Source organism: Chrysemys picta, chromosome 6 (genome assembly GCF_011386835.1).
Source record: "Chrysemys picta bellii isolate R12L10 chromosome 6, ASM1138683v2, whole genome shotgun sequence".
Taxonomy (NCBI): Eukaryota; Metazoa; Chordata; order Testudines; family Emydidae; genus Chrysemys; species Chrysemys picta.
The window spans coordinates 13446579-13465291 of record NC_088796.1 but is presented as its reverse complement, the minus strand read 5'-3'; the positions used below and the strand labels follow the sequence as shown (position 1 = coordinate 13465291).

Genomic DNA, 18713 nt, shown 5'->3' with positions numbered 1-18713 from the left:
GCAGTGAGTCGACTGCTGCCACTCCCCCGTCGACTCTGTCTGCGCCTCTCGCATCGGTGGAGTACAGGAGTCGATGGGAGAGCGCTCGGGGGTTGATTTATCGCGTCTAGACTAGACGCGATAAATCCTAGATGTGATGAATCGATCCCCGCTGGATCAATCGCTGCCTGCCAATCCAGTGGGTAGTATAGACATACCCTTACTCTACTGCAAGTAATCCTGTTAAGATTAAAGGAACTACTCAGAGTAAGGTACTATTCATTATGAGTAAAAGTGTCAGAATCTGGCCCAAAGCAAGTAGGAGAGACCACTACATGCGTTTATAAGCTGAACCCTGATATCCTCCATTTTACTGAAGTATTTGTTACAAAAATAACTCTAATATAATTAGCACTACCTACAAGTTATCTACAAACTAAAATCATTTAAAAACATTCATATTAGATTCTTAAAACTAAAAGCCATCACAGTATTTAAATTTAAATTCTAAGTGCTCGAGTGAAGAAAAGTGGCAAAAATTTAATACTTAAAAAGAATGAAATGTCAATTAGTGGATTTCATTTTAAATGTGTGCTGTTTCAAGTAACAAATAGAAAATATTACATTAGGAGAAGAGTGCACCCATAAGACTCCACTTGATGATTTAGCACTTTAAAAATAAAGATCATCACATCAATATGGAGAATATAATATATATTTTCAATTCAAGAAGCACAGCTGCAAGACATATTGACTCAAAAGAAACAAGTGGAACAGCAAATAATTAACAAAGAAGATATCCCCATCTATCCTGTAAATTAAAGGTCCTGGCATTGATGTAGCAATGCTTTGATAGTCAGTTGAATTAATAAAATGAATATAGCACTAACATTTGTATCTTCGGTAGGTAAGGAATTCTGAAAATAATCGCTACTATGCTTTAAGCAAAGTATGGTGATACAGTCATCAGACAGCATGGCCTATTAACATTCATTCTATTAACAATAACATTGATCCATGTATGAATATAATATAATATATGGAGATATACCTATCTCATAGAACTAGAAGGGACCCAGAAAGGTTATACGAGTCCAGCCCCCTGCCTTCACTAGCTGGACCAAGTACTGATTTTTGCCCCAGATCCCTAAGTGGCCCCCTCAAGGATTGAACTCACAACCCTGGGTTTAGCAGGCCAATGCTCAAACCACTAAGCTATCCCTCCCCCTATGCTCAGAAAAATCCGAGTGTGTGGGGGGTTGTGAGGAGGAAATTTTACAGTGTTGCATTACAAGATTCAGACAAAGGTTAAAAATAACTTTATGGTACTTACGTAGACTTGATTGTGATACATCTTTCTTGTTCATCTTTCCGAGTGTCCGTGAATCGTGTTTCACCAGCTTTGGCTGAAGCAATGATACCTGCTTTAGATACCAAAGAGTCTGTCAGTGTCGATTTGCCATGATCAACATGAGCAATCACAGACATATTCCTGATATTGGATTTTTTGTCCATGATCCCTCGGATCTGGTCTACGGTGAAATTCACCTGAAGGGGGGGAAAGAAACAGCACTATATATGACTTCTATAGAATAAAAAGATAGTATTTTATACTTCAATGACATCTGAAGCAAATTACATACACATTTCCCCTCATGAAAATTGCTTATTTTGTATTATTGTTAACTGTGACATTTTAAATCATCATTAGGCTTCAGAGTTCAAATACAAAAGAGCTGAATGGAGTAGTTTCTAACTCTCTGAACTATTGTTACAGACATCACTGCACTGAGATATACTCAGTTCACATTTTGCAGATAAAACAACGAGGAGTCCTTGTGGCATCTTAGAGACTAACAAATTTATATGGACATAAGCTTTCGTGGGCTACAGCCCACTTCATCAGATGCATGAAGTGAAAAATACAGTAAGCAGTATATATATTACAGCACATGAAAAGATGGGAATTCCCTTACCAAGTGGGGGAATTTTGCAGATAGTTTTTGTAACTATGAAGTCTAGAAACTTCATTTTAAAAATTACTTTGATTTCACAGCACAAACTGGCAACTTCTTAAAAAAATGTATCAACTTGCTGAGGCAGCATGAGCTGGCCCAATGTCACCCCTTCCTATTTCCCACAAATCAGGAGATACAGAGTTTAGGTGGAACAAGTGTGGCTATAGATAACTAACAAAACAAAAGTATTATGAGATGTGCTCTCACTAATTAAACCCTTTCCTTCTATATTGTACCCTTACTTGCATGTCATAGGAATCTAGGCCAGGCCTACACTAAGCCGTTTTATTAATTTATGTAAATATTGTATCTTTATTTCCTTTAACTTTATCATTTATTTTCTCAAAAACATACCTGGTTTGCTACTCTCCCACCCAATATAATGCTTATATAAGTAGAAAGTTATTTCTACACATACACATGCAAACAATGTACTGTATACTCCCATTTATCCAAAGGGCCTGGGGGACATCCCAAACTTTTGGCTAACTGGGCATTCAGATAAGCAGAAGTTCTAGTGACTAACATGGGGATGCACCTGGATTCAGATAACCAGGATTTTCAGACAAACGGAATTTGGATACCTACAATTATACTATATTTGTTTTGATTATTTGTTTTTTGAAATAAGGGTCAGAGTCACATTACCCGTTTAGGCCACATCTACACTACTGAACTTACAACAGCACAGCTCTCCTATCGACATAATAAAACCAATAAAACCACCTAAACAAGAGGCAGTAGCTATGTTGGCTCTGTGCACACGAGTGCTTACGCTGGCGAAACTTATGGTGCTTAGGGGAGAGTTTTTTCACACCCCTGAATGACATACATTTTGCCAACATAAGTGGTAGTGTAGACATGGCCTTAAATTTTCTGTATTCTTTGCTTTAACACAGTTGCTTTCCATGCAGCTGTTTAGTTTTTCAGTATTAGTTGTCAGCTTGAATAAAAGTATTATATTTCACACACTTATTTCGCAGGACTGGATGTTCTCTAAAAGCTGTTAAATCTGCTCCTGTCATTTGAGTTACACTGATATCAGTGAGAAGATTTGTACATTGCAGATTTGAAATGCCATGTATTTCCAACATCACTATTTATATTACAGTAGCAACCGAAGGCCCAACCAGGAAGGGGGACAGGGGGCTTTGTATTAAGTGTTGTAAAAACATATAGGAAGATACAGTCCCTATCCTGAAGAGATCTGAAAAGACAAAAAACAGATGAAGGACATGCTCTTCAGGGCAGGGACTGTCTGTTATATATCTGTACAATGCCTAGCACAATTGAGCTCCCGTCCCTTATTGGGGCCTCAGATGCAAACTGCAATGCAAATAAATAATAATAATTAATGACACGGGAAAGGCATACAGCATACAAGCAAAGTGATCCAGTTAATCCCACGCACGTGGAATGTCAGTTCTAAGGGTTTGTCTGCTTTTTCATGTTTAATATATTATTTATATTACTATTGCTTTTGGGGGAATGGCTGAAGGGGGTACGTAAACAGTAGAGGGAAACAGAGGAGAGTGGTAGAGGGGAAAGGAGATAAACACAACAGCAGAAGAGTGAAGTTAGGCAGGGTCAAGGCGGGATGAAGGGGACCAACAGAGCCGGCCCACAACATTTTGGAACCTGAGGCGGGGAGCTCAAATGACAACCCCATGCCCCATCACTTGGGCCAAAACTTTGAAAGGTCTCAATTCTGCCTTCTTCCTTTTCTACTCCTCTCATGGTACTGCTCTGCTACCTACGCCAATAAAGGAGAACTAACAACTTAAAATGCCTTGTTCAAAAATTTTAAGTAACACTTCACTTTCAAACGCCAGAACAGCAAATGTAACTTTTCTTGTCTGCATAGTAAACACTGGCATTTTTATTTGTTTGAATAATCAAAGTGGTGATTTCCATGCCTTCTTGGTTGCAAAAATTTGAACTGCTTCCTGAAGGTCCACGGTCTGGGCCAGCTCATGCTCTGTTGAGATGGTAGCAAGGCCGACCAGCCTCTCCTGTGTCATTGTGGAGTGTAGATGTGTTTTTATTAACTTCAGCTTGGAGAGCTGCGTTCTCCACTGGCAACTGTTACAGGAAGTGTTAGAAGTATGCGCAGAGCAACAAAAGCATTTGGAAAGAGGGTGGTCATCTTATTTGTGCACATATATTCCAGAACATCCTTTGGAGTTGATCCTGCTGAGATGTATCTTGAAAGGGCTTTCAGTTCATCACCTAAATCACTCGCATCAATATTGCGCATGTCATCATGTGTCACCACTGTCTCTAGTGCCCTGCCTTGCTGGTGTAGGTCTTCTTCAGGTATAGTGAGGAGTTTTGGAATATCATACAACATCCCAAATATACTGCGGTGTTCTTTGAGCTGCATGAAACGTTCTTCAACTGACTGTATTGCACATTTATTTCAAACAGTATGTCATGCCACAACACTAAGCCACACAGAAATTTGAAGTTATGTATGTTTCTGATGATTCCATTTCCCTCTGCCACTGTTTTCCCACGAACAGTTCCTGTCATAGCATTATCCTCCATTATGGGAACTATGGCATCATCTATCTTCCCAATTTGGTGTTTGATAGGCTTTATTGCCTCCACTTGACTTTCCCATCGTGTGGCACTCAGTGGTTTCCAGTGTCAGAGAAGTTGTTCCCAGATGTTGCTTCAAAATTTGCCATCCATTAGTTGATGCAGAGAAAAATACATAGATGCTTTGAATTACATTAAAAAAATTCAGCAGCCTCACTAGAAGCTGATGCTGCATCACTGACCACAAAGTTTAATGAATGAGAACTGCATGGGACAAAAAGAACTCGAGGGTTTAACTCTCAGATCCGTGTCTGCACTCCTCTGTTCTTTCCTCTCATGTTGGCACAATTATCGTAGCCCTGACCTCTCATGTCAGCTATCGCAATTCCCGACTCTTCCAGCTTTTTAAGAAGCACATTTGTCATACCAGTTCCTGTAGTATAATCGATGTCAATAAATTCTAGAAAATGCTCTCTGACAGTCACCATTGCAGGGACATTTTCACTAGGTTCTGTTGTTGTTACAAAATGCACCATTAAAGTAATTTGTTTCAATGTCAGGTGTGCAGTCCAGAATAACAGAGTAATATCTTGCTGACTTCAGATCTGCCACAATCTTCTGTTTGACTTTTGTTGCCAGTAACTGTAGGATCTCAATTTTGAATTGTTTTTCCAAGGTAGTGGTATGTGTACATTTCTTGAGTGGTGACTTTGCTTAGATGCCCCTGCATCAAACTCAGACATCAGCTCCACAATTTTAAGGAAGTTTCCAGTGTTTGGCACATACAGTTGATCTGAAGTGCCATGCAATGCTAGGTTTTGGGTAGCAAGCATTCTCACAATGGCAATGAGCCTTTTCAGAACATTTTGTCAGTAAACAGATTCTGATGCAATCTTCTCTTGATGCTGATAATCTCTGGTGGCCTTTAACCTTAGTCTCATCTCAAGCTCTTTCCACCTATGGAATGCTCTCTGATGGTTTGCAGCCTTCTTATAGCATGCCAGATTTCTAGCCAGATTTTTCCAGTCCTTTGTTCATGTAGAACCCAATGTGGCTGGAATGTTAGACTGGAAGAGTTTGCAACAAAAACAGTATGCAGCATTCTGGGTTTTTGAGTACATAAGCCATGGCCTCTCCACTTTGTCACCATTGGGGATTTCACGCCAGTAATGTGTTGGATGGAAACTTCTATTTTCATTGTCTTTGGGGAACATGAAGTTTTTCACTTGCTGTGGCCCATGCAGTACAAGGAAGTCCCTCAGGCTACTGCTCAAGTGGGTTCACAGTCCTGGATCATCTAGACTTAAGGAACTAAACTCAGCAGCAGCAGTTTCTTGTGCCTCCACCCCACTCTTCTCTGATCTACACTTTTCTTCAGGAGTGTGCATGGTTACATCCATTTGAGATGGAGATATGGATGCTGCAGTAGCTGCCAGGTCACCTGCACTCTGACTAACTGGAAGATCAGGTATCTCCTCACCAGTCACATCCTCACGGGGGCCGGAAGGCTCACCACGAACATTTGTGTCTATTTATCTCAGGAGAGCTCCTTCCTGCTTAGATAGAAAAGCTTCCTTTGCTTGCTTTCTTTTTCTGAATGCTGCCCCAGTGGGGTGTTTTCTTCTTTCACTCATGACTGCTGTTCTGTGCCAGCTATAGTGGCTCTCAACACTCAATTGAAGGGGACAAATAAGCAGGCTGGTAGCAGGGCCTGAGTGAGGGAAGATATCAGCATCTTAAGGGCCTAACTGGCAGGGCTGGCTCCCAGGTTTTCGCCGCCTCAAGCGGTGGGAAAAAAAAAAATAAAGGCAGCTCCACCACGCTGCTTTCTTCTTCAACGGCAATTTGGCGGCAGGTCCTTCCCTCCGAGAGGGACCGAGGGACCCTCCGCCAAATTGCCCCTGAAGAGTCCAATGTGCTGCCCCTTCCCCTTGGCCACCCCAAGCACCTGCTTGCTCAGCAGGTGCCTGGAGCCGGCCTTGCTAACTGGCTTCTACTACTTCAGTTGACTGCCTGTTCTCCTCAAGTGGGTTCAGGGAAGCGGCAGGAAACAGGAAGCTCCCTGAGAAGCTGGTGTGAATCAGTCCAGGCTCCTGGGGGTGCTAGAGAGGTACATAAGAGGCTCCTCCTCTCTCCCCCTGCAGCTCCTGCTGCTTTCTGTTATTCCCTCTCATCTTTTCTCCTGCCTGTCGGTTATGTCTCTTGTGCCCTCCTTCCTCCAGCACAGCACTCCACCATCTCTGTGCATCTAGAGTAGAGAGAATACATATGCACCAGCAGAAGACACAATTTTCTACACTCTGAGTCCTAGTGGTGCCCCCCCCACCATCTGGCACCTGAGGCGGCCGCCTCAGTTTGCCTCAAGGTAAGGCCAGCCCTGGGGACCAACAACCAATGGAAGTCAGGGGAAAAAATTCCAGGGGAGTTGCTAGTGTAGTTCCACTGAAGTCACTGAGTGGAGAAGCAGGCTCCCAGACATCAAGATTCAGAGTTGAGTGAATATTGGTGTCAGAAGACCTGGGAGGCTCCTCCTGGTTTCTGTCTCCCATGGGGAGGAGAGGCCACTGGTCCAATAACCAGGGCAGATCTCTCTGTTTCAAGTGCATGTGTCCGTAGCAGGTGGAATGTAAGAGAAGTGGAAAGCCCTGACTCTGTGGCCTTGGCTGTGGTTGGTGCAAGCTACTTTAGGAAAGGAGCCCCAAGGATCTGGAGATTTCCATAGTCTGTCCATTACAAGCTTTCTCACTACTGCTCAATATGTGGAGAGAGGAAGAGGGAGGCTGCTGGGCATGCTTCCCTGGGCAGGCCCCTCTAAGTCCTTCTAAAACTTGCAGTGAAGACTAGCTTCTCATAAGCTGAAGAATATTATATGTTTCTATGTATCATTGTAATCAGTGCTAGTAATGCATTTACGATAATATAATCACAACTGATTACATTCTCATTTTCTTAAAATTGGAAGGATTTTAGAAAACAAAGAAATTACAATTGTGCCTTTTTTGCTTACAATGTATAAAGGTAGCCTGCAGCAGGGTTACACTGGCAAAATCAACAAACTTGGAGTGAATCTGGCCCTAAACTTCAGCTATATAAAGTCAAACCAACAATGTTAGATATACAGGACAGGAAGAGGGACTTGTAAATCAGCAGCATAAAGATGAAAGTAGAAATTACAAAAGCAGATGACAATACCCAGGAATAAAGTCTAGAGGGAGAAGAGAAAGGAGCAGAAGACAGAACCACCCTGTAGGGTTCCCATAGAGAGCTTTCCTCCCACTCCATAAAGTCTTCCTGTTTCTTCAGTTCAATTTCAGGATGAAATGCGGGGTTCAGTGCTGCCTCTTTAGCAAAATAAGTGTAAATGGGTCTTCTCTTCTGAACACGAGCTGGCCCACCCATATGCAATTCAGGCTTCGTGGCATCTGTGGGCGTCTTGTAAAAGGACATGGCTGTTGTGTCTAGGCTTTTAAAGCCGCAGTTCGAAAAAATACGTGGCTTTGTATACACAGTCAATGCTCATTGGTTAGAGTTTTTTAAATAATCAACTCTGCAATAGCCCATTTCTGAAAGGCTCTTGTTTTAAAGTTTTGGCATGAAAGGACTGGTTCAAAAAGTGTATTCTGTGACGTAGCCGTAAAGCAGCGTCTGATTGGTCCACCAAGAGGCGGGGATAGTGCCCAAGGTTTGTCTCCCAGAACAGTTATCATTTCACAACCGGCAGTCGCTAGGCTAGGATGTTTCGCTCTGCATGTGTTCAGTAACATAGACTCTCTTATTGCGTTATTTTTTTTTATTCTCTAAAACCTTTTTTCTTTGCCCTGTGCTTATTTTTTCCTCTCTTTCTATTCTTTAAAAATCATCTCTCCTTACTAAACCTAACCAAACAATCTTTCTTCTGTTTAATAAGCTTTCTTTCCTTTTTTCCTCTAAAGCAGGGGTGGCAAACCTTTTGGCCCGAGGGCCACAGCTGTAGGGAAATTGCATGCAGGGCAATGAATGTAGGGCTGGGGCAGGGGGTTGGGAGGAGTGCGGGGTGTGGGAGGGGGGCGGTGTTCAGGAAGGGGCTCAGGGCAAGGGGTTGGGGCAGAGGAAGGGTGCGGGGTGTATGGGGGGCTCAGGGAATGGGGTTGGGGTGCAGGAGGGGGTGTGGAGTGCAGGAGGGGGCTCAGAGCAGGGGTGCAGGGAGAACTGTGGGAGGAGATTCAGGGCAGGGGGTTGGGGTGCAGGAGCGGTGCGGCGGGGGCTCAGGGCAGGGAGTTGGGGTGCAGGAGGGGCTCGGGGAGCAGCACGGGGCCTGTGGCACCATGGGCGTGGCAATCCCGCAGGCCGGATCCAAAGCCCTGAGGGCCTGGATCCGGCCTGCAGGCTGTAGTTTGCCCACCCCTGCTTTAAACCTAACCAAAAAAACTCATTTCATTTAAGCTCTCTTACTCTATTCTTTCAACCTTTTCCTCTAAATAATCAACCAAACGTATCAAAGTACAATCACACAACATTCCCCTGACCAAACATAAAAAATAAGGAAAAAAATTAGAAATGGCCGACTGTGCCAAACCTCGACACCAATGGAAATGGGAACGGAGGGCAGGACAAAAGCCCAAAATGGGGTGTAGAAACCTGTCAAAAATATAGTGATGAATGCTATCGAGCTGTATACTACTCACATTCCTCCCAAACTGCGTCCCAAAAGCCCCTTCTAAAACCTTACTCAACTGTAAAAACCTCTAAAACCACCCCTGACAAATTCTATGTTACTGTAACGTATTCCTCATACAAATTTTTTTGGCATAAAGAAAACTGGAAATATGGACATAGCATAAAAAATGTTATTCTTTATATTCAATTAATTTACAGGATTTTGTTTTACATTTCAACAAAACTGCTGCCGAGTTTCCAGTATGCTGCACCAGACTGCCGGAGAAAAGAATCCTGCCACAAAACGTAGGTCCAGCTTGCAACAGAGTAGATGGGGCTTAATAGTATGGAGACAGGGCAGGTGAAAAGGCAATCCAAAAATGTAGAGTATTTTTCTCCCTTCCACAAGTAAAACACAGCAGATTTTCAACAAAACCCACAAATTTTACAGCCACAACTGTGAGAAACCAGAATCACTCCTGGGCAATTACATGACATCATCTTGGCTGCATACTGCAGCAGTGCTTCTCACCGGCTCAGCAGCACAGGCACACAGGAGAATCAACCTCCCTCCCCCCATAACAAGCTTCCCCCTCTTTTCTTGGCTTCCCCACTGTAAGGCAAGGAGGAATGACCCACGACCCAATTTCAAGTCAGGAACAGACAGTGATATAAAGTAAATATGTAAAACCCCATCTAAACTTATTGCTGATGTAAACACAAGTAAGGGAGGTATACGCCAGTAAAAGGTGTACATATTGTCATGCCCCCCCCTCCAAAAAGTTAGAAATAGAAGGACTGAACTGAGAGATCTTAACAACATTAAAGAAAAGAGCAAAATCGTGATGGCATTTATTTATCTCAGAACCAGGCTCATTACCGACTGATCCCTACGATAAAAATATTCAGCAGAGATGAGATGCATTATTAACAGCTGGTGCTATTTAAAGTAATAGGGCTGGCTTGCCAACAAAATAAACACAAATAAATTAAAAAAAACCAACAACAACCCAGCAGTGTCTCCAATTTCCTAGGAAACCCCAGATGATCTGACTCAGGCACAACAGGTCTGAGCAGGTATAACACAGGATGTGTACTGACACACACAAAACCCCTTTCAGATCTCGTCTAACGTGGTGTGGTACCTATTACCTCCCTTACCCGTGTTTCTAAACCGCTTTCTACCTGCGCCGGCTATTATTTAACTCCAGAACCGTATGGGAACTTGTGGCTCAAGGAAGGATGGGCAACATGTACAACACAAAACGAAGTCCTAGCCTGTGTCATGATCTCCAGCACCCTTCACCCCCTAAACACAGAGCAGCATTTCTCTCTGCTGCCTGACTCACACGCCTGCCATCTTTATGGAAACAACAGGGATTATCAGGGGATCAGAAAGAGAACCCGGAAGTGAGGTGGAGCACTAGCACCGTATAAACGGCCCCAAACCGGAGTCAAGGGCCGTTCAGAGCATTCTGGCTCCTGCATACGCAGCAGTCAGGCTCAGAGCAGCTGTTTGGGAAGGTCCCGCCCCACTGTAAGGCTCCAGCAGCCCCGGGGCGGGCTCTCCGGGGGGCTAATCCCGCTCGGGACCCCGGGGCCGCAGGCAGACTCAGCGGCCCCCAGCCAGCCCCTGGCCAGACACGCCGCGGTGTGAGGGACCCTGCGGGGAAAATGGCCGCCCCGGCTGCCCTCTCCTCACGCCCCGGAGCAGGCGGGGGGCGCTGCCCCAGGGGCGCGGCGCGGCGGGCTGCCCCCGCGGGCTGCGGAGCCCTTCCGCCCGGGGGCACTCACCATGGCGGCGGATGGCTCCGGATGCTTCCCCCGCCCTCAACCCGGGGCTGCCGCCGCGCTTCAGGAGCCTCCGCCCCAGCCGAGACCCAGCCAGGAGGAGCCGGGCCCGGAACAGGGAGAGTCGGGATGGGGCAACACAGCCGCGCTGGAGCGCCCGCCTTCCCCGCGGGCGGGACGTGCTCCGGCTGGGGGCTGCTCCTCACCCAGCGCCAGTGGCCCCTGGTACCACAAGTGCTGGGGGTGCAGGAGCACCCCTGGCTTGCAGGGGTTTCCATCACACACAGGGGGGTTACTTGGGTTCAGTGGCTTTCAGCACCCCACAAATGGTTCCCACGCTCCTGCAGGTACCCAGCGATTCCACCTGCCCTTGGTTCCCCTCCCATGCCAGCTCCCTGCAGTATCCAGCGATTTCACCTTTCCCTGCTTCCCCTCCCATCCCTTCCCGTGCCAGCTTCCCGCAGTATCCAGTGATTCCACCTTCCCCCAGTTCCCATGCCAGCTTCCCGCAGTATCCAGCGATTTCACCTTTCCCCGGTTCCCCTCCCATGCCAGTGACCCCCATCCCCTCCCATGCCAGTGACCCCCATCCCCTCCCATGCAGCTCCCCCCAGTACCCAGCGATTTCACCTTTCCCCGGTTCCCCTCCCGTGACAGTTCCCCCCATCCCCTCCCATGCCAGCTCCCCGCAGTATCCAGTGATTCCACCTTCCCCCGGTTCTCCTCCCATGCCAGTCCCCACTCCCATCCCCTCCCATGCCAGCTCCCCCCAGTATCCAGCGATTCCACCTTCCCCCGGTTCCTCTCCTGTGCCAGTCCCCACCCCAGTCTCCATCCCCGTCCCCTCCCATGCCAGTTCCCCCCAGTACCTAGCAATTCCACCTTCCCCCGGTTCCCCTCCCATGCCAGTTTCCCCCTTCCCCTCCCATGCCAGCTCCTGCAGTATCCAGCAATTCCACCTTCCCCTGGTTCCCCTCCCATGCCAGTTCCCCTGTGTCCCCTCCCGTGCCAGCTTCCTGCAGTACCCATTGATTCCACCTTCCCCCAGTTCCCCTCTCGTGCCAGTTCCCCCATCCCCTCCCATGCCAGCTTCCCACAGTACCCAGTGATTCCACCTTCCCCCTGTTCCCCTCCCGTGCCAGTTCACCCCGTTCCCTCTCGTGCCAGCTCCCCGCAGAATCCAGCAATTCCACCTTCCCCCCCTCCCCTCCTGTGCCAGCTCCCCCCAGTACCAGCTATTTCACCTTTCCCCTGCTCCCATCTCCTCCTGTGCCAGCTTCCCCGGTACCCAACTATTTCACCTCCCCCCCATCCCCTCCCATGCCAGCTCCCCCTAGTGTCCAGCTATTTCACCTTTCCCCAGTTCCTCTCCCATGCCAGCTCCCCCTGGTACTCAGCTATTCCATCCTCCCCCTGCCCTCCCATACCAGCTTTGCCCCTGTACCAGCTATTCCACCTTCTCCCCCTCTCCCTCCCCCTCCCATGCCAGCTTCCCCCCTATTCCCTCCCATGCCAGCTCGCCCTCGGTACCCAGCTATTCCTGGAGGGGAAGGGGGCGTGGTTTGCAGTGGTGAAAAGTTGACAGGCCAGGCCCGTCCACTTTTGAAAAGTGGGAGGGCCATGGCCCCCTGACCCCCTGTTCCGGCACCACTGCCCTACACCCCCCCCCACTATGAGCTTCCTCCTACCCCCTCCATTGCCACCTTACCCCCACCACCTAGCTCCTCCAGCTTCCCTATGCCACTGTGACAGAACATACCCCTTTAGTCACATCCTACTCACTATTGTAATAATCTTTGTACAGAGTACACTTTGTAAGGTGTCATTTGAAAACTCATCATTTGCTTATCAGTATAATCCTGTTAAACTATGTGTGACAACATTATGTGTGAAGTTATAAGACTTCTCTGTATGGTGTTATTAACACATGTTCCAAACTGAGGTTGGCAAACAGGTCTGTCTCAAACAAGGGAATGTGTGTTCTGCTTAATTTGAATGTAAGCAGTAAACAGAGTCATCAAATAGGAAGGGAAACAAAGGAAGCTCAAACAAGTGAGAAAAAAAGTAGCAGGGAACATCCTTCCACATAGACTTTTTGTCTCCAGGTACCCAGAGGGAAATGTTCTTCAGGCAGGGGGACAAACATCCCAAGGTACATCCACCCCTCATTGATTTGCTGCACCTGGAGGGACAAAGGAAGCAGCCATTGAACTGGGGAAGGGATCCTGACCTAAGATGCTTGGATGATAAGACTGCTGAGAGCATGTGGTGAGGAAACTTTGCTTTGAATTTAACATAGTTTGTTAAGTTAGGCACCAGCAGTGTTTTATATTTATTTTTCTTGTAACCATTTCTGACTTTTATGCCTCACTACTTGTACATACTCAAACTCTATCTGTTTGCAGTTAATAAACTTGTATTGTTTTATCTAATCCAGTGTGTTTATAGTGAAGTGTCAGGGAAGCTCTATTTGGGGTGGCAAATTGTGTGCATATTATTCCTTTTAAAGAAATAACGGACCTAATATAACCTGTACTGTCCAGGAGAGGGCTGGGCAGTACAGGACTTACATTTCTGGGGAAAATCTAAGACTGGGGGTGTGTTGAGGTCATCCTGCAGTATGACCCAGGCTGGTGAGAGCCCAGAGTGTAACTGAAGTGTGGCTGGCAGGCTGCAGTTACACACAAACACTCAGGATGTGGCTTGACATGCTGTTAAGCTGTTTGTGAGCCGCCCAAGTGGGAACTACTTTAGCAAGGCATTGTAAGGCACCCAAGGTTGCAGAGCAGAGGTGACACAGCTGCTCATTAGTTTGGATTGTACCCTGGCATGTCACAGCCAGCATCTTGTGCCAGCTTTCCCCCAGCTATTCCACCTCACCCCCTCCAGTGCCGGTTCCCCCCCACTACCCAGCTATTCCCCCATGCCACCAATACCGTTTCAAAAGTGTTCTGTGGAGTTATTTATATTATGGTAGCACCGAGGTACCTCAGTCAGGAACCAAGACCCCATTGTGATAGGGGCTGTACAAGCAATAGAACCAAAATAGCCCCTTGCTCCCAAGGACCTTGCAGTCTTAACTTTAGTTGCCTGTAAGGGGAATTTCAGAAGCAACATTTATTATTTTGTATATCAGTAGCATGCCAGCCGTTTCCCCTGCTGGGGGAGTTAAAAACATTCTTTTGATAGTTTATTGCTTTGATCTTGAAAATATGGTGGCATAAGGTTTTGTGTGAAATGTTGGTGGCACAGTGCTAGACTTGATTGGTTGCTTGCTTTAAACAGATATTTAGACTCTACCTGTCATAGCCATTAGCTATGGAACCTACTTTAAAATTATTAACTTAACAGTTTCCCTTTAAATACAAAGAAAACATTCTGTTCCTATGGAACTTTTTCTTTTATTAAAGATATTCAAGTAAGAACGGGCACTGTCACTGTGCCTCCATGGGTCACCACTGAGAATACCAAATTCAGGACAAGCTGCTGGGGAAAGAGGACAGATGCCCCAAAACTGGTGGTTATTCTTCCATGAGATGTACCAAACCAGCAACTAAAGTAAACTTCTGTCTCACCACACTGGCTAACAAGAAGTCAGAAATGCAGCCTCCTTAGGTATTCCAGTCCTGGATTCAACACCCAGACACTAGACTTAATGAGGAGTGGTTATTTAAAACCAATTTCATCAAACAAAAGGGTACTTCTGATCCCAAAGGACCAGCCACATACCCAGGTCAATCTACAACTCAGATCTTATCCAATAATCAGACTGTTGTCAATCCCTTTAGTATCTAAAGGTTTATTTATAAAAAAGAAAGAAAAGTGAGAGTTAAAATTGGTTTAAAGAATCAAATAAATACAATAAATGCAAAATTCTTGGATCATGCTCATAGTAGTGATGGAATAAACTGCTGGCTTGTTAAGTCTCTGGTTGCTTCCAAATCGTTGGAAGGTCCTCAGTCCCTTGGTTAGAATGTTCCCATTAGTATAAGTCCATAGTCCAGACGTTTGAGCAGGAAAGAGGCAAAATGGAGCTGTTTCCAGGGCCTCTTATAGCTTCTGTCAAGTGAAGGGAAACCCATTGTTCTCACTGTGGAAAATTACAGGGAACAAGATGGTGTTTGGAGTCACATGGGGAAGTTACATGTCCATGCATGCTTCGCTTAGTCACAGTAGAAGCCATCACAAGAAATTCCATTAAGAGTAGATAGGCATCTCCCACGGTCCATTTTGAGTTAAGTGTTCTTTGATGGGCCATTCAACTTAAATAGTTCCTTCACAATGTGCTGGCTAAATATCTCGTGTGTGTTACCCAGAAGCAAACACATTTGAAATACAGATATAGAGTCAAAACTCACAACTTCAAATACAAAAATAATACATGCATGCCAATAGCATAATCATATTCAGCAAATCAACTTTTCCATAGACATTTTACATGCCACACTTTGTACAAGATTTGTTGCAATTATATAACAATGGTAGCAACAAAGATCTACGTGGTCATATTTTAATTAGATAACGTCACAGGCACTTTATATTTTTTCATACAGCTTTTCATTCAAGAATATCCTTTATGAATATCAACGATCTAAGCTTCAGACCAGGCTGTGAAGTGCAGAAAACATGTACATAGATCTCTTTATCCAATTCTGAAATGCAGCAGCCTCTGGGTTGGAACATGGCAGCTGTTTCAAAACTATAGAGCAACATTATGCAAAAATGTAAGACAGGAAATGAATATTATTTATTATTATTATTATTATTAATTTATTAACATGCTATCTATATAGCTCCAGAGATGTACCTTTACAATCACGTAGAAAGACTAGGTCCTTGTCAACAAACATCTTTCAACCTAAAACCTTGACCATGTGAGCTGTCTGCATGTGGAACTACCATTGAGTTTCCCAGAATATCTGCCCATGAAGGGCTTGTAGGATCATGCCCCAAATTAGACACATGCAACAAAAGCAAAAATGTTGCAGAAGCCAGAGGAGCAACAGAAAGCCCCAAGAAGCGATCAGTTTTGGATGTGCAAGGGTGTTTAGAAAAGCAGAATGTAGGAATATAACTAGCACACCAGGGTTAGCACCCTGTGACCGAGGGAGTCCCTCAGTGCCAACTGACAGTGGGCATACCATACTATCACTCACATCAGGCCTGGCACACTCATTGCCCCAACTTTTGCCCTAATCTGTATCTAAAAGGTGTCTTGGGATGTATAGTATTCAAATTGGTAGAATGCTGGTTATTATTATTTTTGTGTGATGTATGCATGGCGGTATGTGTAAAGTATTGTAGATGTATGTGTGACATTGCACTCTATATGATTTTATGAAAGTATGCTAAGTGTGAATATAATGTAACTAAAATATGCTTCATGCAAAAGGTCTCTTGTAAAGTATCATTACAAAGCTTATAATCTACTGAGTGTGGTCATCCTATTTGTATAAATGTATCACTCTTGTATCTGAAACTAGAAATATGAAATATAACTCTGAGGGCCTATTGTAATTATGCAAAGTGTGGGGCCATTAATGGTGGTTTGGAATCTTGATGGCTCCCATCAACCAGGACAATTGACTGTGGATGGCTCTGTTTGCAGGCAGGCCTTCCTGTGAGTCAGGCTGGGAGGAATGAAGGCTTGGGGTCTTACAGTGACATGTGATCATGTCACCTGAACTGGAATCCATCTTTAACCTGGTGTTTTTCCATTGAGAAGGAGGGGTGGGAACCCAGAGACAGGGCCACCCAGAGGATTCAGGGGGCCTGGGGCAAAGTGGGGGAGCTGCGGCGCTTGTACTCACCCGGCGACGGTCCGGGTCTTCGGCGGCGGGGGGCCCTTTAGTCGCTCCGTGTCTTCAGCAGCACTGAAGGGCCCCCCACCGCCGAAATGCTGCCAAAGACCCAGACCGCCACCGGGCCAGGGCTCGCAGGGCCCCGGGTAAATTGCCCCACTTGCCCCCCCCTCTGGGCGGGCCTGCCTAGAGGGACAAGGATTCCCTCCTTATGCAAAAGATATATAAGTGGCTGGAAGAGAACAAAAAAGGGGATGGCCATCATGAGAAATCCCCTAGCTACCACCTGAGCTGGAACAAGGGCTGTACCGGGGAAAGGATTGTGCCCAGACTAGGAAGGTGTCCAGTCTGTGAAAGAAAAGTATTGAAACATCTCTAAGGGTGAGATTTTATCTGTATTCAGTTTTATTACTGTACTAGACTTAAACTTGCGTGTTTTATTTTATTTTGCTTGGTAATTCACTTTGTTCTGTCTGTTACTACTTGGAACCACTTAAATCCTACTTTCTGTATTTAATAAAATCACTTTTTACTTATTAATTAACCCAGAGTATGTATCAGTACCTGGGGGTGGGGGCAAACAGCTGTGCATATCTCTCTATCAGTGTTATAGAGGGTGAACAATTTATGAATTTACCCTGTGTAAGCTTTATACAGGGTAAAATGGATTTATTTGGGGTTTGGACCCCATTGGGAGTTGGACATCTGAGTGTTAAAGACAGGAACACTTCTGTAAGTTGCTTTCAGTTAAGCCTACAGCTGTTAGGGGACGTGGTTCAGACCCTGGGTCTGGGTTTGCAGCAGGCTAGCGGGTCTGGCTCAAACCAGGCAGGGCACTGAAGTCCTAAGCGGCCAGGGCAGGAAAGCAGGTGGCAGCCCCAGGGGGTTTCTATGATCCAACCCATCACAATATGCTGGAAATATGTTCTTAAAAAGTGTTTGCAAGCAGTGCATAAACCAAGCCTTCCCTAGACAAAGGTATGTTGTTTTTCTTGTTTCCCCGTGTCTCTGATGTAAACTGAACCAGATAATGCCTCCAAGAACAATGAAGAGTACATGTACATATAAAGTAAAAAAACCCCATCAAGTTAAAACAAGAGGAGCGGAAATACCATTTAGCAATTAGGATGAGTGATGGAGCCTGTACTCCCCAGGAAAGCTTCCTGTCTCTTGAACAGACATCATAGACCAAGAGTGGCCAAATAGTGGCTCGCAAGCTGCATGTGGCTCTTTTACAGGTAAAGCACGATTCACGGAGTCCTCCCTCCCCCCATTACCAACCTACCAGACTGGGGTGTGGGGAGCTAAGGGTTTCTGCCCCATGGTAGGCACCTACCAGGGCTCAGAGCTTCAACAGGAGTGCCGGCTCTCAAACTTCTGAAGATTATCGTATGTGGCTCAGAGGGTCAGTACGTTTGGCCACCCCTGCAATAGACTTTGGGAAATAGAAGCAGAAAGCCATTTTGGTATCCATTATCTAGGGGACAAAGGGAGAGCAATGCCCTATGAGCTCATGAAAAGTGTATCCTCTTGGCCTGAAATCCAAGAGTAGCTGGAACTGACTATACACGAGAAACCTGTTTAGACAAAGATTGTAACATGCAGAAGTTATAGTCCCTTGTAAGCATGTTTGGTTTAGTTTTACTTGTAACCATATCTGCGTCTTCTATTCTTGCATATTATCATTTAACTGTCTGTTCTTTGTTAATAAATGTATTCTTGTTTTATTACAAAACTATCCCAGGATGGGTGGTTGATGCCACCTGGCAAGGAGTAACTGGGTGGTGGAAGCTCAGGATAAGACCATTGGGCTGTGAGCATGCTGTTGGTGTGGGGGCTGTGAACCAAAGCTGCGCAGCACAAAGGCTCCCAGGGTTACAGGTCAGGCAGTGACAGAACCTTTTGGTGGTCTGGGTGAAGTCCCATAGCATCATCCTGGTGTAGTCGA

General features: G+C 45.6%; 1 protein-coding gene and 1 long non-coding RNA gene across 2 annotated transcripts in view; one reads left to right on the top strand and one right to left on the bottom strand.

Moving 5' to 3' along the window:
- LOC101938496 (elongation factor 2-like) overlaps window positions 1-11191 on the bottom strand; it is a 31629-nt gene extending 20438 nt beyond the window's left edge. Inside the window, exons 1-2 of the mRNA XM_008166050.4 lie at window positions 10968-11191; window positions 1313-1527 (exon numbers count right to left, since the gene is read on the bottom strand). Of these exons, the coding sequence (XP_008164272.2) occupies window positions 1313-1527; window positions 10968-10970 (218 nt within the window). The 5' untranslated portion in view covers window positions 10971-11191. The remainder of the gene's footprint in view (window positions 1-1312; window positions 1528-10967) is intronic.
- On the top strand, window positions 11185-17759 carry LOC135972339 (uncharacterized). Its single transcript, XR_010588760.1, has 3 exons — window positions 11185-11311; window positions 13070-13232; window positions 14375-17759. It is a non-coding gene; the product is annotated as an uncharacterized LOC135972339 (long non-coding RNA).
- The last annotated feature ends 954 nt before the right edge of the window (window positions 17760-18713 follow it).